General features: G+C 37.1%; 1 protein-coding gene across 2 annotated transcripts in view; it reads left to right on the top strand.

Annotated features, from left to right (window-relative positions):
* The window catches only part of LOC136834714 (GS homeobox 1-like), a 198,953-nt gene that overhangs the window by 168,494 nt on the left and 13,931 nt on the right, over positions 1 to 16,528 (top strand). For both annotated transcript variants that reach the window (XM_067097304.1, XM_067097299.1), the window contains exon 3: positions 13,417 to 15,488. In XM_067097304.1, the coding sequence (XP_066953405.1) occupies positions 15,053 to 15,488 (436 nt within the window). In that variant the 5' untranslated portion in view covers positions 13,417 to 15,052. The remainder of the gene's footprint in view (positions 1 to 13,416; positions 15,489 to 16,528) is intronic.

The following is a 16,528-nucleotide window of genomic DNA, read 5'->3' as shown; positions in this document are numbered from 1 at the left end:
ACCTTTAGTCAACGTCAGACACAGTCAATGTTCCCTGCTTCCGTAAAAAAAATATAATGCAACGAATGTTTGTATTCTAGCGGACATCGTACGCAGTTTTAGTATTGGTAAAGGATATTTCTCTTCCAAACAATGGTGATGAGGATCCACGGCTTGCCTGAAATTTACTTACACTTGACTTTCCCTAATTCCTACTTAATGCACATGAACAGCTTATGCAATTTCACTAGGCAATGATCATTATTCATACACTAGACTTCCTGAAAGAAATACGGTTATACCAGGTTCTCTCGTGAATGGTGGTGAAAGGGGAAACAATGGACATTAAGTACAGAGGAAGAGTTTTAGCAGTCAGCAGATACTTGTCGATTTTAGACTTACTGTTTACGTGGGTTGCTTGCGCAATGCAACTGATTATCGAAAGTCTTGAAAAAAACCGTGTGTTGTTGATTCACTAGTAAAAACAAAGACAGGAGGAGAACAAACCACAAAATAGCCTGAGCATGACATGTGCTCTTAGTCTGAAAGTCGACCTGTTTCTGCTGGCGTGAGTTAGGTCAGGGCACTGTTGTTTGCGTCAGAAACGCTGGTATGCAGCCTCCGGCAGCCTGAAAAATTGACAGAGACATCGCCGAATGCATAGAACATGTTGGTTAGGACTCTAATGGTAACTTATTCCCTACTAAGACGTTACTTTTTTTTTTTAAATGCAGCCTACCGCCCTCGCCCGCATTCTCTTAGCTTCGACAGAGATGCCTTCCTGTCTTTGTTAGAATGATATTCTTACTAAACAATGCAGAACAGCAGAATGATAAAATATATAAATATTTATAAATATATATATATATATATATATATATATATATATATATATATATATATATATATATATATATGTATATATATATATATATATATATATATATATATATATATATATATATATATATATATATATATATATATATATATATATATATATATATATATATATATATATATATTTGGAAAAAGACAGGGTGACAAGGAGATAGCCGGTCATCAGGTGATATATTTATTGCCGACGCGTTTCATAACACATAGTTACATCATCAAGGCTAAAAGAGAAAACAACACAGATTAAAAATAAATGGAATAAAACTTTGACTTTAAGAGTCTCAAGAAATTATACAACACATACATAAAAAAAAAATTTAAAGAGTACCTGCTAGACCGAAAGTTGAAGGCTGAATGATTCGGAAAGGAGGAGAAGCAGCGAAGAAAGCCGGCTCAAGCCTGATTACAACTGTACAGAGGAGGTGTGAGAGTTTAACTTGTTAAATTGTTAAACCAATTTGCCTTCATAGAAGTGAAGTGTGGATACTGAATGTGAATGAAAGAGAGGTGGGAGCTGTAACGAGCAATTGTTCATGTAGTTAACATTGTATAAGAAGAACTGAAAGCGTGAGAAATGTGGAAATAAAAAGAAGTGGCAAAAGGTTTATATAGCTAAACTGCTTTTCCTTTATTAGTACGTTTGTCATCTTTAATATCACAGTGAAAATCCTACCATACACTTTCCCTGGAATACTTAAGTAATATTATGCCTCTGTGATTCTCTAGAGTCTCCATTGTCACCTGCACCCTAATACAGAAGGACACTCATTCTTTTCACCAGTTTCGCTGGAATATCTCAATCTCTCTGGGATACCGTATACACCTTCATCATGTCGGCAACAAATACTTTCACAAGCGTTCTCGAACTTATATTAATGCTTTCCTCTCGTGATCTCGGCTCTGTTTATAATCGCAATAACACATGATGTATATATGCAATGTACCACAGGGGATAGAACAAAGGGTATAAGTTCTGACCGGTTCCGAATTTATTGTTATAAGACATCTGATTTATACTTAGTGTTTCATTTCCCCTGTGGTACATTGCACATATACATCATGTAATATATTTATACATACATATATATATATATATATATATATATATATATATATATATACATAAATACATACCATCCCTCTCTGTTAGAAATATATATATTGGAATGAATATAAGCGCGTGTGTATGTGCGTGATTGTTTTATTTCACAATTTCTACCTCTTGTGACTGTGAACGTGTGTCTTTAATAATTATAAACGTTTAGCTTATGGTCGCTCTCTTTTATCAGACTACAACGTGAACCTTAAAATTTAATCTATCCATATATTTTCTTTTAGGAAGTAGATTGGTACTATCGCCTTCTCCTCTCCTATTACTTTCCTTTTTTCTTTCACCACCCACCTGAGACTTCGCATGATTGAATCATTTTTTGTGTTGTTGATGATGTTGGGGCTCCTGTTGCCCATATTAATCTGTCAATCGATCTCATTTTCTATCAGTAAATGGGATTCTCAATCATGGCGGCAAAAGACGAGTTGTGATACAAAATCAAGAATTTTATTATCGATTCAGTATTTGTTGATAAGATTTATCGAATGATGTTGATCGTATCTTCTTTTCCTTTTAACTGGGTTTGTGTGTGTGTGTGTGAGAGAGAGAGAGAGAGAGAGAGAGAGAGAGAGAGAGAGAGAGAGAGAGAGAGAGAGAGAGAGAAAGAAAAGCATCACATCTACAACCGGTTAGTCCCTGTCGAAATGAGCAGCTATTTGTCTTCATCTTACTCCTCTATAATGATCAGGAAGAAGATGGCGCGTCGAATGGAAACGAGCCCACAGATTCCTCGGGGACATTCTCTAGAGTAGACTGTTGGGCAAAGAGAGGAAGGCTTCATAAAAGGCAGCTGTTAAGGGCTCCTGCCGCGAGTAGAATGCACCAGGAACCAAGGCAGAGAGCGGAGAGAACTCTCTTTACCTCCTCCCTTACTGTAGACGGAAATCGGGTCCAATTTTAGTATTCCATCACTTTTTAATTGGCGGACCAACTCCAGCTACTTTGTTTACGCGTTCATCTTTTCCAGACCTTTGTCGCGGTACTTAGGAAGCATTAGAAGAATGATAAATAATGAGAGCAGGATTATGACCCACTCTCCTTATCTATTATTAAATCACATCTGTCTCCTCAAATGGTAATTGATGGGAGGGAATGAGAGATTGGCATAGGCAATGATATCGGGTTTATCTTGATTCCGGTGCCTTGTCAATCTTGAGTTATCGCGTGTTAGTTGAATTAGGGCAGGTGCATTTCAAGGAGACACAAATTTCAGGCGTGCTGAGTCATAGGTTTTTTATTGGAAATTAAGATTATTTTCCTGTTGAATTATGTGACTTGAAACCTCTTCATTGAAAACTCGTACATAATTCTCTCTCTCTCTCTCTCTCTCTCTCTCTCTCTCTCTCTCTCTCTCTCTCTCTCTCTCTCTCTCTCTCTCTCATACACACATTTTGTTGCTTAAAGAGTATAATCAAACTGAAACTTAATGACAAACACTCCTGTCCTGTTAATATCAGTGCATGTACACGTTATATTTTTTATTTCTTTCTCATTGCCATGAAATAATTCATCCACCTTAGATTTCTACAGATGTCCTGTGACTGTAAACTGCGAAATGTAACCTCTCCCCTCATTCGACTCGTATAACTAACTACTTTAACGAGATATATTTCATACGGTGGCCTGAATCATAATTACCCTTGTTAGGAAAAAGGAAGCTAACACTTCGAGCAATTTTGTCTAGAAGACCCCGGAGGTTGGAGGTGTTCGGAGAGGAGAAGAGTGCTTCTTAAACGTTAAAACAAAAACTAAAGCCCTTGGCACTAATAATTTGACGGACTAGACGAACGATTCCGAATTTTCTATCAGTATCAGGTAATGTTTCCCAGATGCCGTTAAAAGGGAAGCTTTAGGTCGACGGTCATACCTCATATCGTCAAGTAATCGCAGTCAGTAAATATTGCGTTACCTATTTACAGTGAATCAAGGAGTGGGAGTAGAGTACGAGATTGGCTAATCTGTTGGGTCTTAGTTCAGCTCCTCCCCATTGGCCACACCACATGCTGATCTGGTTTAAATATTTATCGTAGATGGAGACTTCATGATTCATTCGGGGGCGACTGAATATCTGTCGACAGGTGTGCTCACTAAGCATGAATTTGTATGCATCTATTTGGAGTGTTTTTGTACGGCTCTGGCAGAAATAAGAGGAGATGAAACTAAAAATCACAACTGTCAGTTTCGTCCATTTTGATGCTAGTTTGTTTTAACTTTGGTGCCAAGGAATTATGAAATGTGAAAATAAGAGCTTTAGGAAATCGTGAAGGCCAAGCAACCGAACCACACAAAAATGTAGTTGTACAATTTGGTTGCCAAATTCTGAGGTATGGGTGCGGAGGGTTCCGGTTTCGTGAGCCTGTGGAGATGTGATGGAATATAAAATTTAGCCTAAAGACCAAGCACTAGGACCTAAAAAAAAAGTATACCTTAGTTTAACCAGACCACTGAGCTGATTAACAGCTCTCCTAGGGCTGGCCCGAAGGATTAGACTTATTTTACGTGGCTGAGAACCTAGCAACGGGACCTACAGCTTATTGTGGAATTCGAACCAAATTATACCGAGAAATGAATTTCTATCACCAGAAATAAATTCCTCTAATTCTTCATTGGCCGATCGGAGACTCGAACTCGGGCCTAGCAGAGTGCTAGCCGAGAACTCTACCGACTCGTCCAACGAGGAACTCAGCACTAGGACCTATGAGGTCATTCAGCGCTGAAAGTGAAATGAGAGTCAAAAGGTTTGAAAGGTGTAACAGGAGAAAAACCTCGCAATTGCACTATGAAACAATTGTTAGATGGAACGTGGAAAGTATGATGGAAGAAAGTTATTATGAACAGAGGTACATTAAAAGGGATGGAAAGGATTGCAGCTGTAGGGACCAAAGGGACGCTGCAAAGAGCCCTAAGTAATGCCTACAGTGCACCTTGTGAGTTGCACTGACGGCACTACCCTCCTAAGGAGAGCCTGCTGAGATAACGAAGCTGAAAAATTCTTCCCCCATACCAGAAAAAAGAAAACAAAGTCCAATTCTCCCCAGAGAATTGCCAGTCACGAGAACCACTTGAGTTAAAATATTGATAAAATTCCACACAGCTTTTTGAGTAACAAACTGGCGAACAAACCAAACTTATCGAGGGCCTCCCTGGCTGGGACAATTAGCAGATTCTTAATGATTATGATCTATCCACATCGTTGAGAATCATTTCTGAATGACTCCGTATGTTAGTGCCGTCTGTGCACCTCGCGCGGTACACTGTAGGCATTACTCAAGGTTCTTTGCAGAGTCCCTTCGGCCTATAGCTGCAACCTCTTTTATTCCTTTTACTGTACCTCCGTTCATTATTATATTTCTACAATCTTACTTTCCACCCTCTTCTAACAATTGTTTCATAATGCAATTTGAAGGTTTTTCCTCCTGCTACCCCTTTAAAACCTTCTTTACTATCAATATCCCTTTCAGCACTGAATGACCTCACAGGTCCCAGCGCTTGGCCTTTGGTCTAAATTTGATATTCTAATTCCAATACTGAAGGACCATGCTTTTACCGGCATTGCGAATTTAATTTAATTACTTCCAGCGTTTGTTATCGCTGAATGCATCTGGACGAACATGTACCGATTTTATTAAAAGATTTCCGGGTCCTTTTTGGTGATTTTTTACTACGTAGAACTTCTTCGTTTAACGTGCTTTTTCCCATTTTTTATATGGGGTAAGCACGATGACTTCTTTTGAAGGACTTTGATTTGGCGTTGGGGTAGACCGTAGCCTCGATCGGCTGCCCTGCCTGACATCGCCTAGACCCCGGTAGCGCATGTGTACATGTATCGTACCAAATCCCCAGCTCCCTTTCTCCCAGCAGCGAGGAGAGCTGAGCGGATAGGTCAACAGTTCGAGACGTGTGAGGTGTCTGTTATGTTTTTAGAAGACGTTGGAGTGGCTTTGTGTGTGTGTGTATTAGTCTGTAACACCCATTTGCTTTCAGCAAACCTATCCGTTGATTACATACATAATCCCGGGTGTCTACACGGATAGCAAAGTGTCCGCCTCTCTGACGAATGAGCTATAATCAGAGTATCAGATCAATTAAATTTCACTGCCGAGCGTTGACTTGATTGGCGGTGACAAAAGGAAACACGCTGTCATGACTTAATTTCGTGACTCAGTGGGAACACCTGTTTGCTATTGCGTAAGCGTGGAACTTTTACAACGATGGATTTCGATTACTAAAATCCCCTGACGTCAACCTAACGCTGCTGAGGGTTTGATTGAATGGCAATAACAACAAGTAAAAAATGCTCCGAAATTTCTTCGGCTCAATCGAACCTCTTAACCGCGGCCTGTGTTGTTGGCAACTGTATCTGTGCCAGACGCACGATCATGGCTAACTTTAACCTTGAATAAAATAAAAACTACTGAGGCTAGAGGGTTGCAATTTGGTATGTTTGATGATAGGAGGGTGGATGATCAACATACCAATTTCCAGCTCTTTAGCCTCTGTAGTTTTTAAGATCTGAGGGCGGACAGAAGTGCGGACGGACAGACAAATAGCCATCTCAACAGTTTTCTTTTACAGAAAACTAAAAAGAAATATGATTTGATTTTGTGACTCGGGACAACTGACTGACATTGCGCAAGCGTGAAGCTTTTAGAACGGATGTTGTTTTTGTACACTAAAAATCCACGATATAACTTTACAACTGTTAGCCTCTCTCTCTCTCTCTCTCTCTCTCTCTCTCTCTCTCTCTCTCTCTCTCTCTCTCTCTCTCTCTCTCTCTGCTTTTAAAAGTTGTTTTGTTCTTGTCATTTTTTCCATCATTTTTACGTCTAAATTTGTGCATTTGTGACAACCCACACACAAAAACCAAATTGGATGGAAATGTCGACAATTAAAATCAATTGGAGTGCAAAGATGTATGTTGGGTGACAGATAGATAGGTGACGAGAATGGTGCTGTAGCTTCCTTTTCAGATTTGAGTTGAGTACCAAGCGGTAGAGTAGACATCCTCATCAATTTCCCCAGCGTATTTGAGTGTCAATTAAGCAAAAAAATAAATAAGAGAGAGAGAGAGAGTAAAATATAATGGGAACGAGAGAGGAGAGAGAGAGAGAGAGAGAGAGAGAGAGAGAGAGAGAGAGGGAAAATATAATGAGAATGAGAGAGAGAGAGGATAATGAGAACAAGAGAGAGAGGGAGAGAAAAAAATATAATGAAGAGAGAGAGAGAGAGAGAGAGAGAGAGAGAGAGAGAGAGAGAGAGAGAGAGAGATTTTTTTTAAATGAAACGAGCGTTATCTGCACGAGATCTTCACAATCTCCATTTATGCAGGACTAACAAAGAAAATGCAGCTTTCCAGGCGAATTCTCTTGCATGAATAGGAATGATGATTGCAAGTTGCTTAGATAGAAGAGTTGGGGTTCCTGTCGGTGTTGTTGGTGTGTACGGAAGGCCCCACCACACTCCTAATTATTCTCCTGCATTCGAAGAATTATAATCTTCACTTCCTCTTGTTCTTGAAGCCAATTGATTGTTCTGTGTTTATGAATGCTATTTTTTTTTTTTTTTTTAGTTTTCCATATGCGGTTGTGTTTAACATTGCATATATATGTATGTATATATATATATATATATATATATATATATATATATATATATATATATATATATATATATATATATATATATATATATGTGTGTGTATATATGTGTGTGTGTATGTATGTATATATATGTATGTGTATATATATATATATGTATATATATATATATATATATATAGAATGTATAGAATCTGCTGGTCACCTTTTACCAGATACTTATGTAATTGTAATAACCACATTGCCCTCTTATCTTCTCGAATTCTTCGCACTTTTTCGATAAGCTTGTCACTACAAAGCCTGAGATCCAAATGCAAGATTATGAAGAAATTCTGACGTCCATAGCAGGATTCGAACTTGCACCAGGAGTATGTAGGCGTATATCTATATGTGTGTATATATACTTTATATTATATATATATTTATATATATATATGTATATATATATATATATATATATATATATATATATATATATATATATATATATATGTATATATCGCTCATTACCTAATTCTCATCCGATAACTGCTTCCTGTCTAAGAGGTTGAATGGTATTGGGTTACATTTGGCATCCTGGATCGTGTAAAATTTGGACAAGAAATAAACATATTATTTTATCAATAATGAAAAGTAAACATAAAATTAATTTAGCCTCAATCAGCTCAGTGGTCTCTTCTTACATCATTAATGGCCAAAATAGTGTTCAGTTCATTGAGCTCATATAAAAATATTCAGTTGGTCGACTGGATTGCATTTGGATTCTTTGACCAGGAAAAACAAACAAGATGTTAGAGGTGATAATGCAAACTCTATTATTGTTATTATTGTTGCGTAGAGCCTATGTAAGTTTTCGACCCAAGCTCTTTTCTTTTTTAGATATAATATTCCTTTTTTAAGAATGTATCAGCAGTGGAATTTATACAGGATACACACGCGCTTGCGCGTCAGGAGTTTCTCTTTTGAATTAACGTACATTATTCACAACTCAAGTTTTTTTATTTAATCTGCCTTGTAATGAATGTTTTTTATATCCTATAAATAAATACTTATTATAACGCAGCGGGTCATCATATTCTTGTACTAACGACCTCCTCTCAAGGAGGCAGTCAAACATGGATTTTCAGTAGTAGAAAGAAAGACCACTTCATTCATTCGCCCTTAAATATATTTACTGACGAATGCCAGGTTTCTAAGACTGTATTTCAAGGAACACAGATGATAAATGGTTGGCGCAAAAAAAAAAAAACTTAATTTATACTTTAATCTCCAGCTCTTGATATCTCTGTTTCATACGGGAGATCTAGATGGAAGTAGAACAACGACTATGACAAATGTCATTTTATTCGTAACCTTTGAAATGACTTATTTTCAGTGGAGAAAGCCTCACCCTAATATATGGATTATTTTGTTGATTGGCGGAATGATTCTACTGTAGGAATATGAATATAAATCAACTGAGTACCTTGAATAGATAACAGAGATTAAGGATTACAGGTTTGTTTTCGTGTAGATTAGAGAGGGAACCAGAGAGGTGACAAAATTCATCAAAGCAAATAAAGCACTTCTTGATCATCAACAGTACTGATGAAATGTCGAATTTTCTGTGATGGATATGTTTAAAATCTAGATGCTAATCATACTATTCATTTTACTTACATTCTCTTCCATCTTGGTGATATTATTAAACTTTACCATGACTATAATAACGTTCATTATGTTTTTTTTTCTTCATCTTACTCTCAGCTTAATCCCTATTCGGGGTCGCTGTTTCAAGTGGACCTCTTCCAGTTTTTTCTGTCTTATGACCCGACTCCCTCCAGGGAAGGCAGCCCCTGAGAAGGACCTCCCTCTTAAGGAACCTTCGGAGGGAACCAGCGAATAGATTCTGAGAAGAAGAAGAAGAAAATGAAAAAGTATAATAAACCACTGTAGTGATAGTGAAGTATAATATTAAAATACCAAGATTAACGAGAGGTTATATAAAATGAATGGCTTGAAATCTTGGTATTATTAAAATTTACCATAACTATACTAAAGTTTATTATGTTTTTTAATTTTCCAATAATACTTTTTCATCAGGTCTTCTGAAATTTGGCAGGAATGTGTCAAATGGTTCCTTTATTATTTGAAACGTTAAACGAGTTCTCACGTCACCAGGCCACACACATGCCTAAAACCCTCAAAAGTTGGATACGGATATCTCTGAAGAAAATATAATGATATAAAAAAATTATCATATTTCACCTAAAAGACTTCGGCATCGCCGCCAGATTGGCGGATTATGTAACAAGTAAATTCAGAATTCCCTCGTTCGCAGAGACACCACCTAACCAGAAGTGGTGCTGTTGGTGATAATGAATAAGATTCAACCTTCGCTGAATGTCTGAGATTGCTCTGAATCTGTTGCTAAAATGAATTCGCGTAACTTATAAAATGCAAAAGTGACTCGTGCCTCTGGTGACGAGATCGACTCCACAGCCTCATTACCTCTGAAACAACTGAAACACTATCGCGTATGGTGTTGTTTATTAAATGTCATAACAGTATTAGACAGAAATATTATTATTATTATTATTATTATTATTATTATTATTATTATTGTTTCGAAAGAAGACCCTCGTCCAAGCAACTTCATTAATGAATGGCCGTCTTGATACGTTATGTATATATATTATTATTATTATTATTATTATTATTATTATTGATCTTTTAAACAGGTTATGTATATTTATTTTATAGAATTATTATTTTCATTACTTCTTTCAGTGGACGCACCTTAAGAGAAGTCCGCAATAAGGAAAATAGAAAAGTCTTCTACAAAATAAATTATTATTTCAATAGAACCTATTATTATTTTTATTATTATTATTCGTTAGTGTTTCAAACGGCAGAATAAGAACAAATATTCAATACTGTTCGTGTAATGACAATACAAAAAACAAAATTTAAGAATACTGCTACGAGATTCCAAGAGTTGCGCCCACACAGGTTTTCAGCTTTACGTGAATTTGCAATCAATTATTATTATTATTATTTATCAAGATCTCGTCTTAGTTACAAACTATCGCATCTCCATTTTCAACTCCAAATTATGGGCTTCTGTAGGCACTCCTCCTAGGTTAAATGGCTTTTTACGCTCATTCTCTATTAACCTCTCGTTTTGAATGAGGATAACGACCCCCTCCCCCCGTTGCCTTAAGAGTACATTTTTTATGACTGTTGCGTGTTACCGTTTGATCATTATTCTGTGCCCGTATTTCGCACAGGTGTCAGTTTTCTTATTACTCTTCACCTCTGATATTCCTCATCGGACAGGTTGGTATCGTTCTCGGCTAGAACTCTGCTGGACTCTCGTTCGATTCTCTGACCGGCCAGTGAAGAAGTAGAGAAATTTATTTCTGGTGATAGAAATTCATTTCTCGTTATAATGTGGTTCGGATTCCACAATAAGCTGTAGGTCCCGTTGCTAGGTAACCAGTTGCTTCTCAGCCACGTAAAATAAATCTAATAATTCGGGCCAGCCCTAGGAGAACTGTTAATCAGCTCAGTGGTCTGGTTAAACTAAGATATACTTAACTTTTCACCTCTGATAAAAATTGTAATATTACACTTGCTTTAGCCATTTTCACTCAATTCTAATCTTGAACATCACTGAACAATAGCAGGGTACAGTTTTAAGGCCGCAGATGTTTCCGGCACTTGTTCTGTGTGGTACTTCTTACGTTTCACCGACTCGGGTACCTCATCATCCACTGAAGAAACACTCACGCTATTAACAGTTAAGATATCTATATTCACGAAATGAGAACGGTACGTAATTTTATGAAGAGTGATGCAATTCGTTGTAGACGCCCTCTAGTGATAAGTGTCTAAAAGCGTTGTCCAGTTTTAAGTGGAATCTGTACAATACACGTGTGTGACTTACGACAAAAAAAAAGGCCAAAACAAAGTGAAAAGAAAGGGAATGACTTCATTCCTAAGTTAGCTAGTGAATTGCCTCTTAAAAGAGGGACTTGGCTGTTGTGGTCAAAGCGATGTCGAAATTGACAGGTTTAGCAACTTCCTAAGATGGATGACCATTTTCACCCTTCAAATTGCTTCCCAGTTTTCTTTGTTTTATTCTATTTAATTTTTAACTGTTTTTCCTGAAGTGTTCGAAATGCTAGTTTCATCTTTTTCTTTTAGACTACCAGTAAAATTTGTATGACTTTCAGAAGACAAGTTTGTACTTTTGCAGAATGATAAGGACGTCGGAGAATGTATCCCAGACTCACAGACATATAGCTCCACGTCTGTTAACCAGAATTTCTGTTTAATGCTACACTCGTCCTATATGAAGACCAATGTCTAGTTGTTAATCTAAATTTTGTCTATATTGTTATGGGCAAAGTGGCAACTAATCTGTTTTCATTTTTAGTGGTGTTCCTCAGGGATCCTCTCCTTTCACCCTTTTTGTTTTTTTCTCTTGATTAGTCCATTTACCGTGGATTCAATTTTATCAGTAAAAGCAGGGACGAAAGCTGCCACCATTTACGTTTAGAAATTGAAAGAATAATGACCATTGGGATGAAAACAACAAATATTTCAGTAGTTGCCTCTTCACTTTGACCTCTCAGAGGCCACTTTGAAGAGGACTGGTCGCGTCGAATGTCAAGAAAAGGAAAAAGTCCAGATTTCATTCTTACAAAACAATAATGATAATAACAACATAAAAAATGTAAAGGGAATTAGCAACAAAAACTTCTTACAGGCATTAAACTGTAAAGTTAGTTTTCACTCAGATAATGCTCTGAAAATCACAGATGCTGCACGAGGAAGGAGCGATTGCAGACTGAGCGCCTATCAAGAGAAGAGGCTTCGCGAAGACAACATTGAAAAGCGTAGGTACGAGAACTCTGCCTTGCGGACCACATCCAGAAGGGTAGAAGGGACCAAGGTCCTTGGAAGGGACTGCGTGATTACTAACGAGTAACCTAATGTTACAACAGCACACAGTTTTCCATTGAGTAAAGGATACCTGGTACTTTAACATCCCGATCCTTGATCAGTCAGTGATTTAGCTACATTCCCATATTTAGTGGCGTGGAAGTCTTGCTAATAATATATATATATATATATATATATATATATATATATATATATATATATATATATATATATATATATATATATATATATATATATACATATACATATATATGTGTATGTATATATATGTTCATATATATTAATATATATATATATATATATATATATATATATATATGTATATATATTATAAATATGTATATATACATATATATATTCCTGTATATAATGTTCGAGAAGTTGAGAGGGTAATTTGGCTATTAGCCTTCATATATATTTATATTAATATATATATATATATATATATCTATATATATATATATACATATATATATATATATATATATATATATATATATATATATATATATATATATATATAGAATCCTTTCTTCTGAGAAGTAAAATTCACCAAATGATCAAGGTATCTAACTGCAGTGCTGTCGTTGTTATCTCATTAATAATGAAATTCGCAGTTAACTTACTGAGATATTTAAAAAAAGGATCAGCATATTGTCTTTTGCATAATGGCGATGTTCCCTGCCTGAGAGAGAGAGAGAGAGAGAGAGAGAGAGAGAGAGAGAGAGAGAGAGAGAGAGAGAGAGAGAGAGAGAGAGCATAGCTGCTTGAGCAAATTTTCCTTTGTTCTTTGATGTTCTTGTGTCTGCTTATCCATATTTCATTATAATCAAATGCAGTTTGTATCTTAATCTTTTGACATGTTTATCTTTTTACTTTCAGACTGGCCGTCGTCCAGCTTTTGTCCAGAGTCGCATAACACTGACCCCTACGTGAGTATGTGAAGCGAAATCACTTTGGTCGGAGCTTTATAATGTAATGTAGCGTCTGGACTTGTTCCATCGACCCTCTTTTTATTACCGTGTTTACGATATATTGCCAAAGAGCAGAACCGTCAGTGATTGGGGTTTCTGCATTTAATTCATATAAAATTACCCGTCTATTTATATTATTTATATTATCTACTCATCCGTCAATAAGTGGGTTTGTTCATCTTATTCATATCTACCATTTATTTATGTAATATTTTGCTGTATTCTGTTTGGTTTGCATTTTATCCTTAATGTGATACACGTTAAGAGGGATATCTGTCTAACCTGAAGGGTGAGAGCGTTACGTGCAAATGTGCGTCGAAGTACGAATGAAAGGGAAATTGTTTTTCCAGCAGAAACGTTTTCATTTTGTAAATGAACTCTCTGGTCTGCTTTTTGTCGGAAGTTTGTAGTTCTGAGCGAAGCCTTGCTGGGTAGTCTTCGTTCCTCAATTCAATTATCTTCATTAAGAGACGATCTTCCTCTCCTGATCGTTTTGGAAACAGATTTTTAATCTTCCTTAATGGAGCGAAAACGAAAAAGGGATCCGTTGTTAGTTCCGGACAGATGTTCATGACTCCGCCCATCTCGGCTGCCATTGGTCGACGGAGAAACGCTGGGGGCGGTTCCTGTTGATATTTCCTGCCCTTCTTTATCCTCGTTTTCTTCGAAAACCGTAGCCGTGTCTTTGTTAATTGACGGCTGTTTTATCCTTATCGTATTTACACACCTTTCCAATTCATTCCTTGAAGTAGGAAATATTATAAAGGTGTTATTTTCATTAACAAATCAGCTGTACGTAGCGCGCATGCTTGCACAAGCCGACGATGAGAGCATGTGAATGGTATGCTCTGTGTCCCGTTAACCAATCATAGCCCGCACGTGCCAAAATCCCGGTGATAGAATTGATTATTTTAAAGGCCGGTTGTTCAAAGCAATTTCAACCTTATGTGCGATGCATACTAAGACTAGTGTAGCTCACTTGACATGGTAAATATGCCCTTGTTTTTCGACAAGGAAACGAGATGGCGACGACAGCCAGTATGGGTAGAGACTAGAAAACACAGGGAACAGTAACGCCCCGGGGGTCGGCCGTTGTGGAACTCTGGTTGCTCGTTCTTCTCAATATTGTTCACAGGGTTCTGTTGTTGTAGAAACGGGCGTTGTATATCTGGTGGAAAACTTGATGACATTCTGTTCCTGCTCCTGGTTGTATGGAAAGTAACACAGTACCAGGCTTCTTTGCGTTCTTGGTTCATTTGCTAACTCCTGCCAGTCTTGCGAAAAATATGAGGTGACAGTTTGCTCGAGATTTCGAAAGACTTTGCTGGAATTAAACGAGAAAAGCAAAAATCTTGTTGAAAACTGACGGCCATGAGATCCATTCATGTGCAACGGTGTTGTTGAAAACAAACGGTCATCGTAAGTCCATCGCCCAAAACCTGACGACCTTGACCCCGTAACCAGGTTCTCAGCCTCGAGAGGGAAAGGTTACTTAGAGCCCCAAATTTTGTGACCTTGAGCATCCTCCTCCGTCGACCGCGCCCATGACAACAATGTCCCGGTCCTTCCTAGTGGACTCCCTCATATCTACCCGCCCCTCCGAAGCTAGCAGCGGGCGTGGGCCTGGAGCGTACAGCCCGCCCACGAATTCACCCATGCCTCCACTTTTACCTCTGTACCCGTGCCCTCCTGGGAAACACAGCGACGTCCTGTCCTTTTACTCCTGCCGGAATTGCATGCCCATCTCTCCCGCCCTCAAACAAGCCATCACGCCCAACCTGACATCGAGTTTCACGCCTGCGATCAGTTCCGCCTTCCCCCACACGCCCGTTAGTCAGCCTCACACGCCCGTGCTTCGCCCGGTGCCAGTTTCGTTGCCCTTGCCGCCCATTTACGCCCCTCTGTACGCGCCCACAGCGGCAACACGCCCACAGGTCAACGTCACTTCAACGCCGCCGGAGAGAAAATCACCAGTTCAAGGTACCTACAGTATATAGTTCTTAACTGTTCCTTATCAATCTTCAAAGTGTTAAAGTAAATGAAAATCATTCACATAACTGTTGCAGTATTTTCAAGTCTCAAAATTGGTTGTGAATAAAACTTTAACTGGTTACCTTGTTTAGAATGTGATTTGCTATTTGTGAGTAAAATTAAGTGACCATGCATCAGTTAGTAATTTGAATCGGTTATTGCGTATAAGTTTCTAGCAAACGAAATAAACTTCACCGGAAGTGTTAGGTTACACTGCAATTATCCTCAATTCTGGTTTTTCGTGATGATAATAAATATTTCATTTTACTTTGTATATCTTTTTTTATACTGTGATATTTTTTTATTACTGTTGTTGCATTTTTGTACCTCGTAAACGTATTATTTTCAGAGATCGATTGGAATCTCAGTAAAGCTATACGAAAGTTTTACTTTTTATTTTTATTTTTGTGCTTCGTTTTTAAATTTTTTACCATCATTTTAGATGTGAATGCATATAAGTCATTTTGAAAAGAACACCTGATATTTAATCACTTATTTTTTCCTGTAGTTAACCTGATCTTACGGTCATTTTACACATTCTCAGTGATAATAATAATAATAATAATAATAATAATAATAATAATAATAATAATAATAATAATAATAATAATAATAATAATAACGAAATATTAAGAAATTTTAAGTTGCCATTCTCTAAGTTATTCATCTTTTGACGAAATTTATGGTATGCATTTTATATTGTCTGAAACAGAATTTCTTCCTTCCCAAAATCCGTGGGGTTCAACAGGTCATGGATGACGCTTGGTAACAGTGACCTGTTGGCATTTGAGTCAATAGTAAGGAGTAAGTGAAAGTTTGCCTGAAAAGCAGACATGTAGGTTTCTTATTGTGAGTTATGCTCGAAAATAATTATAATTTCAATGAAAATTTTTGTTTTGGCAAAGAAACTTTCATCATAGTATTATTATTATTATTATTATTATTATTATTATTATTATTATTATTATTATTATTAAATGGAAGAGGAA

This window comes from Macrobrachium rosenbergii, chromosome 4 (genome assembly GCF_040412425.1).
Source record: "Macrobrachium rosenbergii isolate ZJJX-2024 chromosome 4, ASM4041242v1, whole genome shotgun sequence".
NCBI classification, from domain to species: domain Eukaryota; kingdom Metazoa; phylum Arthropoda; class Malacostraca; order Decapoda; family Palaemonidae; genus Macrobrachium; species Macrobrachium rosenbergii.
Note: the sequence above shows the minus strand (reverse complement) of the source record. Positions and strands in the feature narration are given on the sequence as shown.